At 32.7% G+C, this 17,738-nt stretch overlaps 1 protein-coding gene across 1 annotated transcript; it reads right to left on the reverse strand.

Annotated features, from left to right (window-relative positions):
* Window positions 1-9,631: 9,631 nt before the first annotated feature.
* Window positions 9,632-12,130, reverse strand: LOC139882654 (protein OCTOPUS-like). Its single transcript, XM_071866937.1, has 2 exons — window positions 10,237-12,130; window positions 9,632-9,904 (listed from the first exon to the last, which is right to left on the reverse strand). Exon 1 carries the CDS (start codon window positions 12,106-12,108, stop codon window positions 10,249-10,251), a length of 1,860 nt encoding a protein of 619 aa, XP_071723038.1. The 5' UTR covers window positions 12,109-12,130; the 3' UTR covers window positions 9,632-9,904; window positions 10,237-10,248.
* Window positions 12,131-17,738: the final 5,608 nt, after the last annotated feature.

Consider the following 17,738-nt stretch of genomic DNA (forward strand, 5'->3'; position numbering starts at 1 on the left):
ATTTGGTTAAATATTAAAACAAATAAATATAATATTTTTAAAATAATATAAAATTGTAAAAATTGAAACCAACCACGTTGCTTGATCCGTTGAATGGCAAAACACGCCTCCTTTTTGAGTTAACAAACGCCAAAATACTTGGCTTGTGGGGCGTGGGAAATTGGCCACGTCATATCCCACGGGCGTTGGATATCAAATGGTCTTATTTAACATATTCAGACTTCAGTTATTCTACTAAACATTAAAATGTATCTAAAAAGTTAGTAGCTACCACCTAAAAACTACGGAGTATTATTACCAGCTAAAAGCTATCAGTTACGAGCTTAAAGCTTTCATCTAATTTTGACAAACATACCATAGTAACACAATTAAATAATTTGAAATTATGTAATAATAGTCCTACGGATAATATATAAGAGACTAAATTGCGCCGTTGGTCCTTATGGTTTGCACCAAATTGCACGATTTGACCAATACTTTAGTTTCGTTGGCGTTGGTCCTTGTGGTTTCAAAATTGAACCCCTTTGGTGCATCCAACAAACGGACGTTTAAGTGGAGCTGTTACCTCAAGTCACATGCTACTCACATGAGGGTATTTAGGTAGTATGGCTATGAGAGATGGTTTATACGTACCAAATCTTCTGAAATCAATTTCAATTTCATCTTTTCTCGAACGCTTCATTTGTTCCCTCTCATATTCATCTTTCAATTTAGAGTTGTGATTAGCGCATAAAATAATTGTACACAATGGTTAATTAACTTTTCTATGGGGGTTATTAAATTTACATATTTTAATGCATGTTAAAGACATTATTCGATTAGTAAAATCCTAATATTTTTGGTATAAACTACATGCGCGTAAATTCTTTTATTTCGTTTGAGTTGTTTGGGCCTCGCATGGATCTATACATAATGGGCTAAATTCCCCAACTTCAAGATCCAATAAAATTTCTTACGAATTCAAGACATAGGATCCGGATTGGTGAAAAACAAAGTTCTTGATGCTTGATACTTTTTCATGATTAACAGTGGAAGAAAATAACAATTTTCTCAGAAAATAATGAACTGGATAAAAGCATTTTTGTGAGTTAATATTTTTTACTCATTATCTTTGTCCTCTAATATAAATTAGATTATAATTATAATTATAATGAAATTGCACTTATTATTCACTGAATTAGATATGGTAACATGTGGTCTGGACAAGTTTCACATCCAACCCTCTCAATTACTACTCGTAATAGTAATCTCTCTCTAGTTTATAAGTTATATAAAAACGTATATTTGTGTTACATAAATTTGTTAGGAATAAAACATGTGAGCCCTAACAAGACTTGATAACTCTAGGTTATCAAACTCACTTACAATAAATGAAAATATTTGATGTATATGAAAAAATTAGCAAAAACAATAAAGACAAGAGAATTTAACGAGGTTATATGTAATCACGAAATGATTACTTTAATCCTCGACCAACAAAGATAGTTCTTTTATTGATAATTTTCGTGGATACATGTATGAGTTACAATAGGATGCTTAAATAGGCAAAACAATACAAGGAAATAGCTTTGAGAGCAAGAAAACGCGTTTTCTAGAAAATTCTCCCGTCAGTCCTGACTCGCGATCGCGAGGTTCTTTGCCTCACCAGTTTCGTGATCGCGAAAGGCCTCCCGAACAGAAATTCCAGTCGCGAGACTGGAACTCGCGACCCGTGTAGCAGATCTTCCGACTTTTGATTCTTTGTTTAACTCGCTTTGCACTCCTAACAAAGTTGTATTCCAATCGTACGGGTAACTTGATCTGATTCGAGCAAGTGGAAGAAAAAAATTTAAAACCTTTGTTGTAGACTAAAAAGATCTCCCAAGCGGCAGAGAAATTGGGAATTATTTGAGTTTTGGCTGTGTTGTTGTATTGTCGTTGCTTTGTTTCTTTGCTTGTTTTAGAGTTAGTTAAGGTCCCGATTTCATTGTTAGTTTCTTGGTTTAGGTTTTGCTTGATCTTTTGTAATGTTAGCTTGGTGCTGGTTTGGTTCTTTTAGCTCGTACCTAGATAGCTCCGAGTTGATCGTTAGTTGTTTTTATGCTCTCTTGTGCCGGCCTAGGCTATGGGCCACATGAGCAATGACCCATGACACCAAAAATGTAGGACAACAACTCAAAGCCTTAAATTTTTGCCAATGAAAAAAATAAAAATAAAAACTCAAAGCCTTAATCAAAGTATGTAGCCTTTCAAAAACAAAAAAAAAAAGTATGTAGCCCAAATTCATTAACTATTTGGTTAAGAATTAAGCCCAGATATTTGTATATTATCGGCCCAACATAAAATAGAATTAGGCTTAAAGTAAAATTGTTGTAATCCAAGTATTATTATTTTTTATTTATTTTTTTTGGTAAGCGAGTAAACACTCGTATGAACGAGCACATTGAATTCCCCATATAAGGTAAAACCACGGGTAATCAAGCCCCCCGAGCACGAGACCTGATACCGGGTGAATTGTGCATTATGCGCACCCTCTAGTCACACTCCCTTTTTGAACAATTTAGCATAGCCATGAATTGAACTCGGGTGGTGTGCTTCATTGGGCAACTCGGTGACCACTCAGATAAGCCTGAATGGTTATAATCCAAGTAGGTGAAGTTATAGTCCATAGTATATTTCTTTTTAATTAATATATTTTTTTTTTTATTGTAAGTCTATTACCATGTAACTTTTTATAACATTTTAAATTATGGAATACTAACATTATTAAGTCACTTATATGTCATTTATCAATCCAAACATTACTCGTCTATTCAAATTACATAAGAAATACTTGGTTATACTTATACAGTTCATTATTAACACATAATTATGATTATGCTAGTTGTTCAAACCGACTGAATGAGTTTAAAAAACAGGTTATATTAATTTGATTTGATGGTAGTACTAAGATATAAAATTTGTACAAAATCAAATCTCATAACTTTCTATAACGAAAATATGTATATTTAGTGAAGCTGGATCATAGGCCATAAGTGTTGAATGACATGTACGTACTAATTAAGATTTCGAACTTAAAACACGTATAGATAGAGTTGGTAAATATTCATTTAAATCTTAAATTTTGCTTGAGATCTTATAATCACATGTGATTGGATCTTTATAATTAAATGTAATTTTAATGACACACATGTGATTGTCTCGCATTTTTAATCATAGCCAATCACATTTGATTGTCCCGTACTTTTTATTCTAGCCATTGATTTTATTGATCTAAGGACTGAGATTTATCCATGATTTTTGAAGTAAAATTAAGGATGCAAATGAATATTTCTCACATACAGCTTGTTAAGATGTGCAAATATGATGTTTTTTTGTACGTTTATGATATTAAATTAATTATTAATTTTTAAATTAATTATTAATGATCTAAATATAAGAGGCGTTTTTTACTAGGTGAATTTTTTTCTACTCGCCCCGAGCACCAAAAACCATTGGACCGGCCCCGCTTATTGCGAGCTGAGTCGAGTTGTAACCCTTTTTTTGTTCTTTCATCTTGAGATGAAAGTTACGTATCATATATCAGTTCGTTTTTTCGATGTTGGATCGCTTTAGCTCAACAACATGTACAATATAAGCTTATAAGTATTTTGTAACTCTAAAACCAATTAGTGATAAAGAGAGGTTCGCATAAACTATAATTCGGCATTTGTTTATTTCCATATCCGATGTTAGACACTGATTACCCATTTATTTTCAACAACCACTCCCTTAATCGGTGGACACGTTCAACACTATCTCAACTTTTCCCGAACTCCCGATCTCTTCCCCGGTCACGTTCACAATAATCTCGGTTTGAGATAAATATTAATATTTAATATCTATAAAAACCAAACATAATAATTCTAAACTTGGCATAAATTTAATAAACCGATTAATCCAACATTAAAAAAATAAGATAAAATAAAATAAAATAATCTGAAAATAAAAGACAGAATTAAATATATGAAAAATAAACGATGGAGATATGTGGATGCATATATGGTTTATTTTCATGCTATATCACTATCTATGTTTTTACATCTTCACAATCCCAAGAAGAAGACATAAGTGACTGACTGCCTATTTATGACTTGTCCTCTTCATACTCGAAATGTTTATTAAAATTACATCATATAATTTTAATTTGTTATCTAGCTTTTTATTTCTGTATAAAGGTTTGGAGACAACGAACTCAGACCTAAATATGAAAGATTCAATCAACACCATAAGATCAACACTCAAATACCTTTTAATGTATGTATGGCATGTTGCATATTCGATAGATAACTAATTTATCAAAACTCAAGTACCTTTTGATGGATATGTATGATTGTATTTAACGAGATTTTAACTCAATACCAGATAGATAGTTCTGGGATACTGCAAGATCTTATGTTGTTTGGTTCATATAATCAAAAGAGATATCCTTTACACCATTAAAATTATTTGTACATTACCGGAAGGCATTATAAATAAATGAAAACTATATAACTAAAATCCCTTCATCCATTAATGAAAGAGACAAACAAAGATACACTGTCACAATTAGGCTCGGGAACTGTAATACAACCCTAACAAACGAGCTCCCACTAAAACAGTTTAGTTGGTATATGAATAAATTTTTTTATATTAGATAGAGCACTATCCATAATCAAATTTGTACTCCGTAGTAGAAAATCTATTTGTTTGAATATTTTATAAAACCAGACAAGTATGAATAAGAGACTGTAAATGAAAGGTGATTAATCAGACCCAAATCCCATGACAAAATGATTACGTTGAGATCTCTCATCTAAAGATCATAAAGAATTAAAGATTCACACACAATAATTCTTTGGCAAGTGAATAAAGTCAAAAAGTCATCCAACATGCTCCTGCTCCTCTTTGGGGAATGAAAAAGAAACACACTACCAATAAAAAACAAATGACATTTTTTTTACATATAAAACACCCAGAATATTTTTAGGATTTTGATAAACGCAGCCCTTAGGGCTACGTTTAAGCATACCATAAATAAATTTATAAACTTTGTTTAATTAATTACAAAGTAAAAATATTCCATTTTTAATACCCACTTTCCTTATATAAATTTGGTATTAATATTATTCATGGCAGAGTTGAGTTATAAATATGACAAAAAATTATTTTTGATATGCTTAAGTGTAGCCCTTAGGGCTACGTTTATCATTTTCCATATTTTTATTATTATCATTATCATTATCATTATCATTATTACTATTACTATAATTAATTAATTAATTGTGATTATATTATTTATAGGAAATAGTAATATAGTAAAGGTAATAATTTTCAGGTATAATCTCTTGTTGCAATTCTCCTATTTAATACGTACTATATACTACATATACCAATTCATGTTACTGTACCTCTTTTTTTTTTTTTTTTTAGTTTATCTTATAATAAGGGGCTACTCACAAAAATAGTTAACAGATTTTACTTTTTAATTCTTACTTATAACCTTTTTATAATGGTTCATGTCTAAGTACCAAGTAAAAACAACAAAAAAATTCCATGTATTCCAATTATTTTAACTTTTTATTAAAGGCAAAAAACAAATTTTAACTAACAATAACTATAACTAATTTATTATGAGACGTAGGAGCAACATGATCAATGGCGACTTCGACATTTGGAAGACGAATTACAGTTGCTTGGTCGTGTAAGATAGTTTGGTGTAGTTGTTATAGTGAGGTATGTATAATTTTTTAAATGAAATCAAAGGTTTTAAAAGTATGAGACGCAGAATTATAAATTTACAATCGAAAATGTTACAGTACATATTTCGGAGAAAAAATGATATTTAATATTTAATATTAAAAGTAAAAATAATATACTTATAATGAAGAAAAAAAGAAGCCTAGGCTCATTGCCCAATGCCACCAACAGTTTGTTCCAATTATTTCCGGTGATGGAAATTCTTTGTAGAAAATATATGGAAACATGTTTATTAATTGGTACAAAATCATTAAATTATTTTGGTTTAAAAGTTAACGACAAATAGTACAAAATTTCCACAGATAAGAATCTTCAGGGTGAAATAAAGCATTACGATATCTTTGACCTATACGTATGCTAAACCTTATAACTATAGTTTATTTATACGGAGTAATACACTCGCTCCTTAACCTCTTGATTGTTAGGGTTATACTAGAACCGCTAAACCCAAAATCATTGGATTGTGGTACAATCGATAAGAATTTTTTTTTTGAACGGTAGTATCGACGTCACCTAGAGGAGACTTAATCACATTCGCGATCATATGCCATTAGGAAACTCAAATGGCAACAATCCTGACAGTACGATTGAAGGCTGGGAAAACCCCCTCCGAGATATTAATTGCTAACAGGATCAATTAGATCACGACCATTGAAATCGAACTTGCGCCTACTTGTTAAGGACAAACATGCCGCTCCTCACTTACCACTCAGGCAATGTCTAGTTGGTAATCAATACGAAATTTTTACGAAGTGATTTATAACACATAATAATTTACGATCACTTCAACCTAAAAGGTAATGGTAGATTTCATGATTATACAAGTGTATTTAACACAATAATAAACCTCGAAATGAAAGTCAGCTTCTGCATTCCGTCGGTGTTCGTTGACGTTCCCTCTGCTATTTTCATCCAGCGTCTCATTTGAACGCTCAATTTTTCCTTTCTTTATTGGTTAAAAAAAAAAAACTATATATGTGGGTTAATTATAGCTTTTAAACCCACTTATTCACTTTTTCATTTTAATGTTATCAGAATACATAAGATGAACACTAAACTAGATCGTAAACTCTTAGACCACTCCCTACAGCTTAGTTACCCGTTAGTTACCCGCTCCTTACTTGTCATTACCTGTAACTAACCATTGGCACGAGCTAGTTACCCGCCTTAGTTATCCGCTTTCACCATGGATTTAACGGAAGTATGAGCCTTAGTGATAGAATTTGTGGATCCCAATGGCTTTTGATTGTTTGGACTTGATGTTTTATTGCTTGTACGTTGCATATTAAGAGGGGTATTGTTTTAGCCATGATAGAAAGTGTTTAGTTATGAGTTAGTTATATAATATTCGTGTTTTTTTTTTTTTGAAAGATCAAATAACTTTTATTAAAAATAAGAAGGATACAAAGAAGCTCTAGGAGCTATACAGCGAGAATACAAAGCCACGAAGATACAAAAGAACAATAAACTGTAGAACTATACAAGGTTAAAAACTAATCAAAGGCCAAGGATAAATCAACTCGATGGGGGCAGGAAAAAACTCAAATCCTCAAGACGTAGCCGAGTAAGAACTACTTGAAGGTTCAAGCCGAGGAGAAGCAGAGTAACAGTGCTGAAATACAGCGACAAAGGAACCTGCCAACTCCTCATTTGGTCTCGTAACGGATCTGCCAAGAGGATATGAGTGAAAAAAAACCCTGTCTTTAACCGATTCCTTTCTTAGCCGACGAGGAGGCATCGAATATCAGGGGATTAGAGAACCAACTTAACCAATCGAGACTACCTTTTTTCCACCTATTAGAGATCCATTCAAAACTTTTGACTTGAATTTCAGATAGAATTTTAGGCGTGCTGAGCTTGGTGTTTCCGAAGACATGATCATTACGATTCTTCCATATGTAGTAGCAGGCAACCCAGATGGTTGCTTGCACATGATAGAGCCGAAGGAAGACAAGAGAAGGGGATTTTTTGCTTTAGCCAGGTCCGAAATAGACGAGTAGGGCATGCTGTCCAAGGACCACCATTTAAGGAGTTTATCCCAAATATCGGTAGCGTCTTTGCAAGACAGAAGAGTGTGATGGATCGTTTCAAAATCCTCGTCGCAAACCGGACATCTAGTGGAGTGAAAGTCTATGCCACGGTTGTCAAGTTCGGTTCTAACGGGTAGATTGTTTAGGGTTGCACGCCAAATGAAAATACCAATTTTTTGCGGGATCAAGTGATTCAAGAGTGTAGGATCGGAAGCAGAGTTGTTAATTGAGGAGATTTCATTCAGTAAAGACATAAGCGGACAGGTTGTGAAAGTACCATTTTTGTTGAGTTTCCAAATCCACTCATCATGCGGTTTGCTAGATGGCGATTAGGAAGAAATTTTTGCGATGAGATTTTGAAGTTCGGTTGCACTTCTCCATTTAGGAGTATTGCTCCAGGACCATGTAAAGGAGGCAGCAGAGTCAGCCCATGTAACACGATCAGCAACATTGCAGGCCTTGTTGGATTCTAGACGAAATAATCTCGGGAAGGATTCTTTAAGTGGGGTATCGTTACACCATTTATCGTTCCAAAAACTTGTTTCATGTCCATTACCTACAACTTTAACAAACGCGTTAGAAATATCAAACCCTAACTTGTTTAGGGTTTGCTCAAGATTAATGATATTAAACCAAGTTCTACCCGAAAACCTTTTCATTTTTGTAACGCAATGGGGCGTAAAACAACCCAAACCACCGTTTCCCCCGTAAATGCTTTTGATAATTTTAACCCAAAGAGAGTCCTTATTTTTGAGAAATTTCCACCACCATTTCGTGAGCAAAGCAAGATTTTAAGTTTTAAAGATCCAATATTTAAACCACCCGACTCGTATAAAAGAAGCATTTGGTTCCAATTTACCCAAGCCATCTTCCTATTTTCATGAGACCCGCCCAAAAAAAAATCACGACGCATACCTTCAAGATCTTTTATGACACCGAGGGGTGCTTTGAAGAGGGAGAAATAGTAAAGTGGTAGGCTACTTAAAACCGATTTTATGAGCGTTAATCTACCACCGAAGGAGATAGATTTTGCTTTCCAATCCGTAAGCCTCTTTTTGAATTTTCCGTAAATAGGGAGCCAATTGTTTTGAAGTTTAAGATTAGAACCAATTGGAAGTCCAAGGTAGTTAAAGGGGAAAGAACCTTTTTGATGTGGCACTGATGTAGAAGGTTAAGATAATGAATACTTTAGGTATGACGGGAGTGACCTTACTCTAATACTATTACTAACTACATTTTTTTTTTCTTCTTTTTTCTAATGTTTACTTTTTAATCTTTGTATGAAGAAAATTTATTTAAATTTAGGTGGTCAAAAGTAGTAATTATTGGGAAGAGGGATGTGTAATTCTCAAGTTATACAACATACAGCTTTCAGAGCCCAACATTTAAGACTAGCAACACCACCCACTTTATTAACCAGTAATACAAATTCACAAAAAAAGACCCTGTTAAAGTACAATTGTTAACGCATGAATTACAAGCTGTACTGCACCAAATACAATTTGAAGAAATACAAAAGTTTTACCCAAAGTAAAAAAGATCAAAAGCAACAAATGACCCACATACATGATGAATCTGTTATCTAAGAAAACGACCACTATGTTATGTCTTGTCACAATGTTCACATTATTTTGATTATTTCTGAACTGTAAGAACATACGTTTACTTTTTTTTTTTTTTTTTTTTTTTCTTTTCAGGTTAGTCGTATAGATTATTAACACAATAAATATTAAATATAAAACCTAATTTTAAGATTAAAATATATGAAATTTGTATAACGAGAACAAGAAAAGTAGATCTTGATGCCAAATGCAAAGTAACAATTCATTTGAAAAGAAGGGAAAATTAACATTCGAGTAAGTGAAACTTTTGTCACAAATCAGACAAGATACAGCTGAAAGAACTCGTCTTTTTACAAAGTATCCCAATTTAACACACCCTTTGATCATAACCTTTAACTTTACCAATTCACAATTGTGTCATCTTTTTTGTCCAAAAGTTGTGTGTTTTCTTATCTACCTCAATGTTCCGTTACGAGTTTATTACCTTCGAGTCGTACCCTTCTTGTTGAATCATGTGACGATTAGGACGACTTTAAGCCTTAGACTTCCATCCCACTGCAAGACAAACCGAAATTCAAGTTCAATTATGTATCATTTATAATAAATTTGATTGATGAACTGTAGGAATCTGCTAACGACAGTCCTCGTTAACGTGCAAAAAATGGATGTGCATTTCAATAACTGCCATTATAAAGTAATTGTGTAACCGCAATGTACAATCAATCTATGAATGCTAACGATAACCCTAAGTGTTGTCGTTAAACTGTTCCTAGAATGTATACAAGACAAAGTGAAGCTAAACAACTTGAAAGATAATTTCAATGTTATTATAACTCGAATAGACCAAATTAACAATAGGAAAACATAATCAAGTAAAAAGTAACAACCTTCAACACAATTCAGTAATTTCGAGTCATGTTCCTGGCAATCGAATTTGAGTTACTAGACGATCTACTTCTTCGACTCCCTCTCAACGGAGTCAAGTAAAATCTCAGCAGCCCGCTATCCGTATGCTTAGGCGAATACCTCGCGCTTCGATTCCTTTCAAGAACAAACTCATCACCTCCAACTCTTTTATTCTTCCCATTACCAAATTCAGAGCTCGATTTCTTCATATTATGCGACGAATTCCTCCAACTCACACTACTATTGCTTCGAAACAGATTCCTATTATTCCCATTCTCTTGCCATGATTCGGAGTACGATCTCGCCACACCATTCACTCTACTACACCGATCATCTTCATCATCTTTATTCCCACCACGACGATGAATAAAACCCCAAATTTTCCACTTCCAACGTCTGGACTTCTTACTCTCCTTCTTCTCAACCCCGTTATCCCTAAACCCTAACCCTATCTCAAATGTCTCAGAATAATCATCTCTTAACGAATTCGAATTCGAATCCCTTCTTAATTCTTGTTCACATCCAATACTTGGAGCTCTTAACCCTTTATTAGAGGGGTAATTATTGTAATCAATAGTTGCAGGAGATACTTTAGCATTCGAAACAGGGGCAAGGGCAGCTGAACGGGCAGCTGCACCAGCCTCGGGTTTTATATTTGTATCATCCATTTCTGCAACCACAGCAGCAGCCATTTTGCGAATCGAATTCGATCTATCGAGACTTTTTCTTCTTCTAGAAGAAGAATCAGTGTAATACTCTCGTGTTTGAATCGAACCACCGGGAACGAACTCGTCCGATTTCGCCGGTTGTTCGACGGAAATTTGCATATCGGATCTCGGGACATGAACAACGATCGGAACGTCTTCTACCATCGGAGGAAGGCGCGGGAATGTTCTTCCGATCATGTAACCGTCCCACGAAGCCCTAGGTTCATCAAACGAGTACCTCGGGTCATCAAATGAGACCCGACCCGCATCGAGTGAAAACCTAGGGTGATCCACGTCACACGAACGTCTTCCGAATCCGTAATCAGCGATTTCTGACTGTGTCTCGCGATACTGACGTGAAATCGGTTTCTCTATAGGCAATTTAGACGACGATACGACGTCGTTTGGACTCTTTTTCTGTTTTCTTCTCCACGTTTGCCATTTTTTACTTAAAACTGAAGCTGCTGACCAGAAGTTTGACTTTGTTGACTTTTTTGACTGTGAATCGAGATCTATATGAATATGATCCTTCATTGTTTTTATTTTTAATTCGTCGGTACTTGCATCTTCAACTGGTAACTCTTCTATTTCGTTTATTTCTCTAGAAACGACGTCGTTTGGGACTTCAATTTCGTTCACATTTATTTCAATTTCTTGTTCGAGTTCAGTTCCGTTAGCTCTGTTTTTCAAATGTTGCTTGTTTACATCATCAATTGTGAAAAGTGAATAAAGCGTGTTACGTACGTCACACGATTTCCGTTGCAATTCGTAACCGCCGGTGGAGAATCCTAATCCGTCGTTTCTGGCCGCGGAGAATGATTTCGTACGGCGGAGCTCCGGTAAGAATGAGGAAGAGGTTTTAGCTGTTGCGGTTGTTGATGATTTGTTTCTGTAAGCTTCGAAAGTAGTGTAGATTGATTTTAGAGCTGCGGTTGCGGAAGAGGTAGAGTTCCGGCGAGAAGAGGAGGTACCGGCGGCGGCGGCAGCGGATTGATCTAAAGTTGTGAGACGTTCGCAGAGGCATAAAGGACAGAAGCCGGAGAAGTTTTCATCGGGATGACGGTCGCAGCTGAAGGAAGAACGTGGTGGTTGTAATGGTAGTGGCGGTGGAGGCGGTGGTAGTTGGTCAGTTGTTGTGGGATTCATAACCGGCGGTGGTGGTGGTGGTTGTAAGGAAAAGGGGGTGTAATACGCACTGTGTTCATGTTAGCATTAATGAATGTAAGTTAACGTTAAATGTGTGAATGTGAAAGTGTGAAAGAATAAAATGAAGAGAGCGTCGATAACAGGTACCAACGGATACTCAAGGAAGATGTATAGATATTTGAGAAGTATTAAAATTTAAAATACTCCCACGAATTAAGTGGTATTGTACAAATAAATTTAAATAAGTATATATATATATATATATATATATCCACTTTTAAAATTATTTCACTAAATGTTTGCGTTATTTAGTTGTACAATTTATCTATAGTTTATATTAAAATCATATAATGATGATGTTATTATTAGATTATTTCATTTGTTAAGAAAAAATCAAAAATAAAAAGAAAAAAATCTAAGCCACCTTGATGATGTTATTAACATTAATTAAATATATTATTATTTATTTATGATTTTTATCATACATACCATTCTTAACTTTAATAATAACATATTTACCCACTTAAATATGATTATATCATATGAGCTCATTTTAAACATATAAACTCATCATATTTACTCATTTATTCAATCTTAATGTGATACGTCTTTATGCCCTAATTTTTTTTAGCGGCAATTATTCATGCTTGCTTGTAGTCGGACGGAGGGAGTATTATTATTATATTATTATTATTATTATTCAAATATAGGTTTTTTTTACGGGATTAATTACGTTACATATGTATGCGAAATACATGTCTCAATAAAATGTTGTAATGTAAATTTTATGATAAGAAAAATAATAATCGTGATCAAAATTGAAAGTAAGTGGTGGGAGAATAAATGTAGTTCATTTATTCTGACTAAGTTAAGTAATCAATATGTTTGTAAAAACAATAACAAGTTTCTTAGTCGGAATATGTGGTTCCACGGGTCATTAAACTAAACGACTTTAACATTTACGTCCACTTAATACATAATATACATCGTTAAACTGTTTCATTTAAACAATATTCGTTAAACATTTACGTGGAATCACGAACATTATGTATTTAAACAAACTCGTGATTATATTAAAATACATTAATAAATTATACTAGTGAAATGACCCGTGAAATCACGGGTTTGTTTAAATGAAACAGTTATATATATATTTTATGATTCGATTAGTATAATTTCTTTTATATCACTTAATACAAAAATTGTTTGCGTTCTATTTACAAGAAAGTTATATAATACTGTATAAGATAGAAAACTATTGGTATATATTTACTAATCTCTAATTATTTATTAGGTTATATAAGGTTATGTTTTAATTTGTTTAGCAAAAATAGGAATTTTCCTATTTCAAAGATTTATACAATAGTTAATAGTGATTATACAATCAACTTATATTTTTTCTATAAAGCTATAGAGAGCATAAATTTTTTTTTGCAGAAATTGACGCTATATAATATAAATATAGTCTTAAGAGCAACATAGGCCAAAATTTATAGTAAATGAAAAGAATGTATGCTTTCCAAAATATATAAAAAAAAAAAAAATAATAAATGATAAGACTCTATGATAACTAATCCTTTAATTTTTTTTTTCTAAAAACCAACAATATTATTATTAATAAGAATCATTACAGTGTGCTTAAATTTAGCTCATTACCACGAAGCTAAACTAAACAGACAAATGCTAGAACACGAATAAATGTCGGAGATGTAGATGTAAAGACCCGTCCTAATCCATAAGAACGAATACAATAACATATGATTACATCGCGGGGTATTTGACCTCTATATGATACATTTTACAAACATTGCATTCGTTTTAAAAGACAAACTTTCATTACATCGAAAGTTGACAGGCATGCATACCATTTCATAATATCCATCTATAAATAATCTAATCTGTCATTTACTTAATCATAATCTTTACTGAATTCAACGACTTGAATGCAACGTCTTTTGAAATATGCCATGAATGATTCCAAGTAATATCTTTAAAATGAGCTAATGCACAGCGGAAGATTTCTTTAATACCTAAGAATAAACATGCTTTAAAGTGTCAACCAAAAGATTGGTGAGTTCATTAGTTTATCATAATCATTCATTTTCATCATTTTAATAGACCACAAGAATTTCATTTCCATTTCTCATAAATATACGTCCCATGCATAGAGACAAAAATCATTCATATGGATTGAACACCTGGCAACCGACATTAACAAGATGCATATAAGAATATCCCCTATCATTCCGGGAAATCCATCGGACATGATAAAACAACATCGAAGTACTAAAGCATCCGGTACTTTGGATGGGGTTTGTTAGGCCCAATAGATATATCTTTAGGATTCGCGTCAATTAGACGTGCACTAATTCTCAAAATTAGTGATGTTCCCTAATTCTTAGGCTACCAAGTAAAAAGGGGCATATTCGGCTTCGATCATTCAACCATATAATGTAGTTTCGATTACTTGTGTCTATTTCGTAAAATATTTATAAAAGCGCATGTATTCTCAGTCCCAAAAATATATATTGCAAAAGCATTTAAAAAGGGAGTAATGAAACTCACTCTACAATATTTTGTAGTAAAAATATTCGTTCGACTGAACTGAACAATGCAGGGTTGGCCTCGGATTCACGAACCTATATCATTCATATATATATATTAACACATATAATCGTAACCGAATAATTTATTTATTAATTGTTATTTTAGTAACTTATATGTTTCATTAATAACTTAATTATCTATATTTATTTTATATTCTTTAGATAAATAAATAGTATTTATTACAAATATATCACTATAGTTATGTTATATGTAATAAATATATTTTTTTCCTATATATATAATATTTATTTAATAAATTAATAATAATAATCTTAATAGTGATAATGAAAATAATAACTTTGATAATAATATGATAATGTAAATAAAATTATATAAAAATCACGTTAATGAAAATAATAATAATGATAGTAATAATTTTAATTATAATGTAAATTTTTTTAATATTCGTGATAATAATAATAATAATAATAATAATAATAATAATAATAATAATAATAATAATAATAATAATGAAATAATAACAGTAAGAGTATTAGTAATAACTATCTCAAAGGAGTAGCCCTAAACAAAATGCTCTGTTTATTAATTTCTATTTTAACTTATGGATTAAACCCATGTAACCACTATAACTGTCATCTCCATAATCATCATTTCTTTATTATCATCATTTCATCACCATCTATATAATCGTAATCCTAATCTAATTATTATTATAATCCTTATCAATATCATCATTATCGTTACCTAATCATTTAAACATCATCCCTCATGAACATATATTTATCATAATCACTATCATGTTATTGATGAATCCTCACATGATGGACTTAGATTTTCGTGGCCTATCCAAAAACAATACACGGCCCACTGCCAAGCCGATATAGAAAATAGGAAATTCCTAGCCCAACTATTTTACTGTCCAATACACATTCGTGGGTTAGGGTAATTACGCGAATAGGAACAACATATGAGTCTTCTGCTCTTCGTCATTCATCATCAATCTTTAAACATAATCATTTATCTTCACCACCACTCACATCATCATGTTAACACAGACTCATCATCATTCATGATATATACGTATCATTAACATATTCATCCTCATGTAACGTGTATATATCATCATTATAATTACATCGACATCGTGACATCTTTATCATCGTTCATATTATTCATACATCATCATCATGCATTACGTCCATCATCATCATGCATTACATCCATCATCATCATTAAAATTTTCTTCCTCATCGTTATAATGAATGAATCAAATTAAAATCATATGTGTATTGGGCTTAATTGGGTTGAGTCTTTATGTTATGACCTTTTCAAATAATGGGGCCTGCGATCCAACAGCCACACATAAGTTAAAATTCGCCTTGATTAATTTAAATTAAAGGAATATATGAACGTGGAATTTAGGATCCAAGTGGTATTGGTTTATTAGCCGTCGACCAACAAAACGTCTTTATCACCCTTTTCCCCTTTTCTAGTTATTTTCAATATTTATAGTCTTTATCATTGATAATATGAGAGATAGAAACAGATGTAGAAAACAGAAAAGAACAGCAGCTACAGCTGCTGTTTTGGGCTGTGATTTCGAGTAGAAACAGATGTACAGCAGAATCAATAGTGTAACAGCGTAACAGGAGTAGAAGGTGACGGTTTGGTTGGGTTTTGAGAGAAAGACAAAAGTGGTCCTTGTGGCATTTGGTTGCGAGATGATGGTGTGGTTGTGGTGGTGGATATATGTTGTTTTCAAGGGTGGTGGTGACTCTCGACAATTTAAAACAGAAGCAAGACAGAATTCTAACAAAAGCATGGCGGTGGTGATTGTTTGATGAATTGTAGTGGTATTGCAACGGTGGAGGTTGGTTCATGGGTTTGTAAGTTTTAACCGAATAGAAAGAAAATCAAGTGGCAATAGGTGTGTGTCGATTATAATGGTTGTTCTTGTTTGATATTGGTTGTCTGTGGTGGGTATCGAGTTAAATAGAAAACAGAATAAAAAGGAGGAAGAAAAGTGGTGTGATGTAGGGTTGTAGTTCAAAGAAGGTGGTGGTTTACATGATGAAGTGGTGGTGGAATTGATGATTGGTGATGGAGGCTCACGAGTCAATATGGTGATGGTTTGATTAAAAACGAAAATTGAAGGATTGAAACGCGAAGGTGGAGGTTGAAAGTTGATAGACAAGGTCATGAAGTGGGTGGTTTGGTTCATGAACCAAACAAATATAAAGTTTGCAGCCGGGTTTGTTAAGGTTCACAAAAGGAAGAAAAAAATTATATATATATATTAGAAAGGTGGTAAAGATGGTTGTTTGAGTCGAATAACTTACAGAAGGCAAGTGATGGTAATCGAGAAGCATATGATGGTTGAAGATGTTGATCGAGCATGAAGGTGATGGCTCGTTGTTCTTGATGAGTATGGCCGATGGTGATCCAGTGTAGTGAAGGTTGATGGAGAAAGAAAATATAAGATGGGTTTGAGTGATGGTTTAATATGTTGAATATGGTGACTCCATTCATACTTATGTAACATAAATATATATAAAGTATGATAAAATACATTTAATAATTGAATCACACTATCTAAATTCAATTCGCGGTTATCTAGCAATCAATTGAAAACATGAATTATTATATTAATAATATAATAATAAACGTGTTTTAAAAACATCTAGCAGCCTTAACTTTAAATTTTTGTGCCGACAGTTTTTCACGAAATGCTATATCGTACCCCATTGTTAATTAGTGGCGGATAAAAGTCTTCAAAAAAAATTCCAAATTTTTACATTAATTATCTTTATTCATTTTGGTCATTATGGTATAAAATTCGATCAGTAACTATTAAATAAAAATTACATTAATTATTCACTCTCATCCCTAAGTAAAATATAAAAAGTTTTAAAATTCAACAAATAGTTCCTAAATACATTTTTAATAAGCCTAAAATTTATATTACTCATTTTTGGATCACCGTTTATTTTAAATTCACCTAAGTTTGAACTTAACTTATTTATATAACCATCGAATGATAAACGAGTGCTTCTATCGTTTAC

Source organism: Rutidosis leptorrhynchoides, chromosome 1 (assembly GCF_046630445.1).
Source record: "Rutidosis leptorrhynchoides isolate AG116_Rl617_1_P2 chromosome 1, CSIRO_AGI_Rlap_v1, whole genome shotgun sequence".
Lineage (NCBI taxonomy): Eukaryota > Viridiplantae > Streptophyta > Magnoliopsida > Asterales > Asteraceae > Rutidosis > Rutidosis leptorrhynchoides.

Coding starts and splice junctions, on each gene's coding strand:
- LOC139882654 (XM_071866937.1), bottom strand. CDS start 12,108: ATGAATCCCACAACAACTGACCAACTACCACCGCCTCCACCGCCACTA.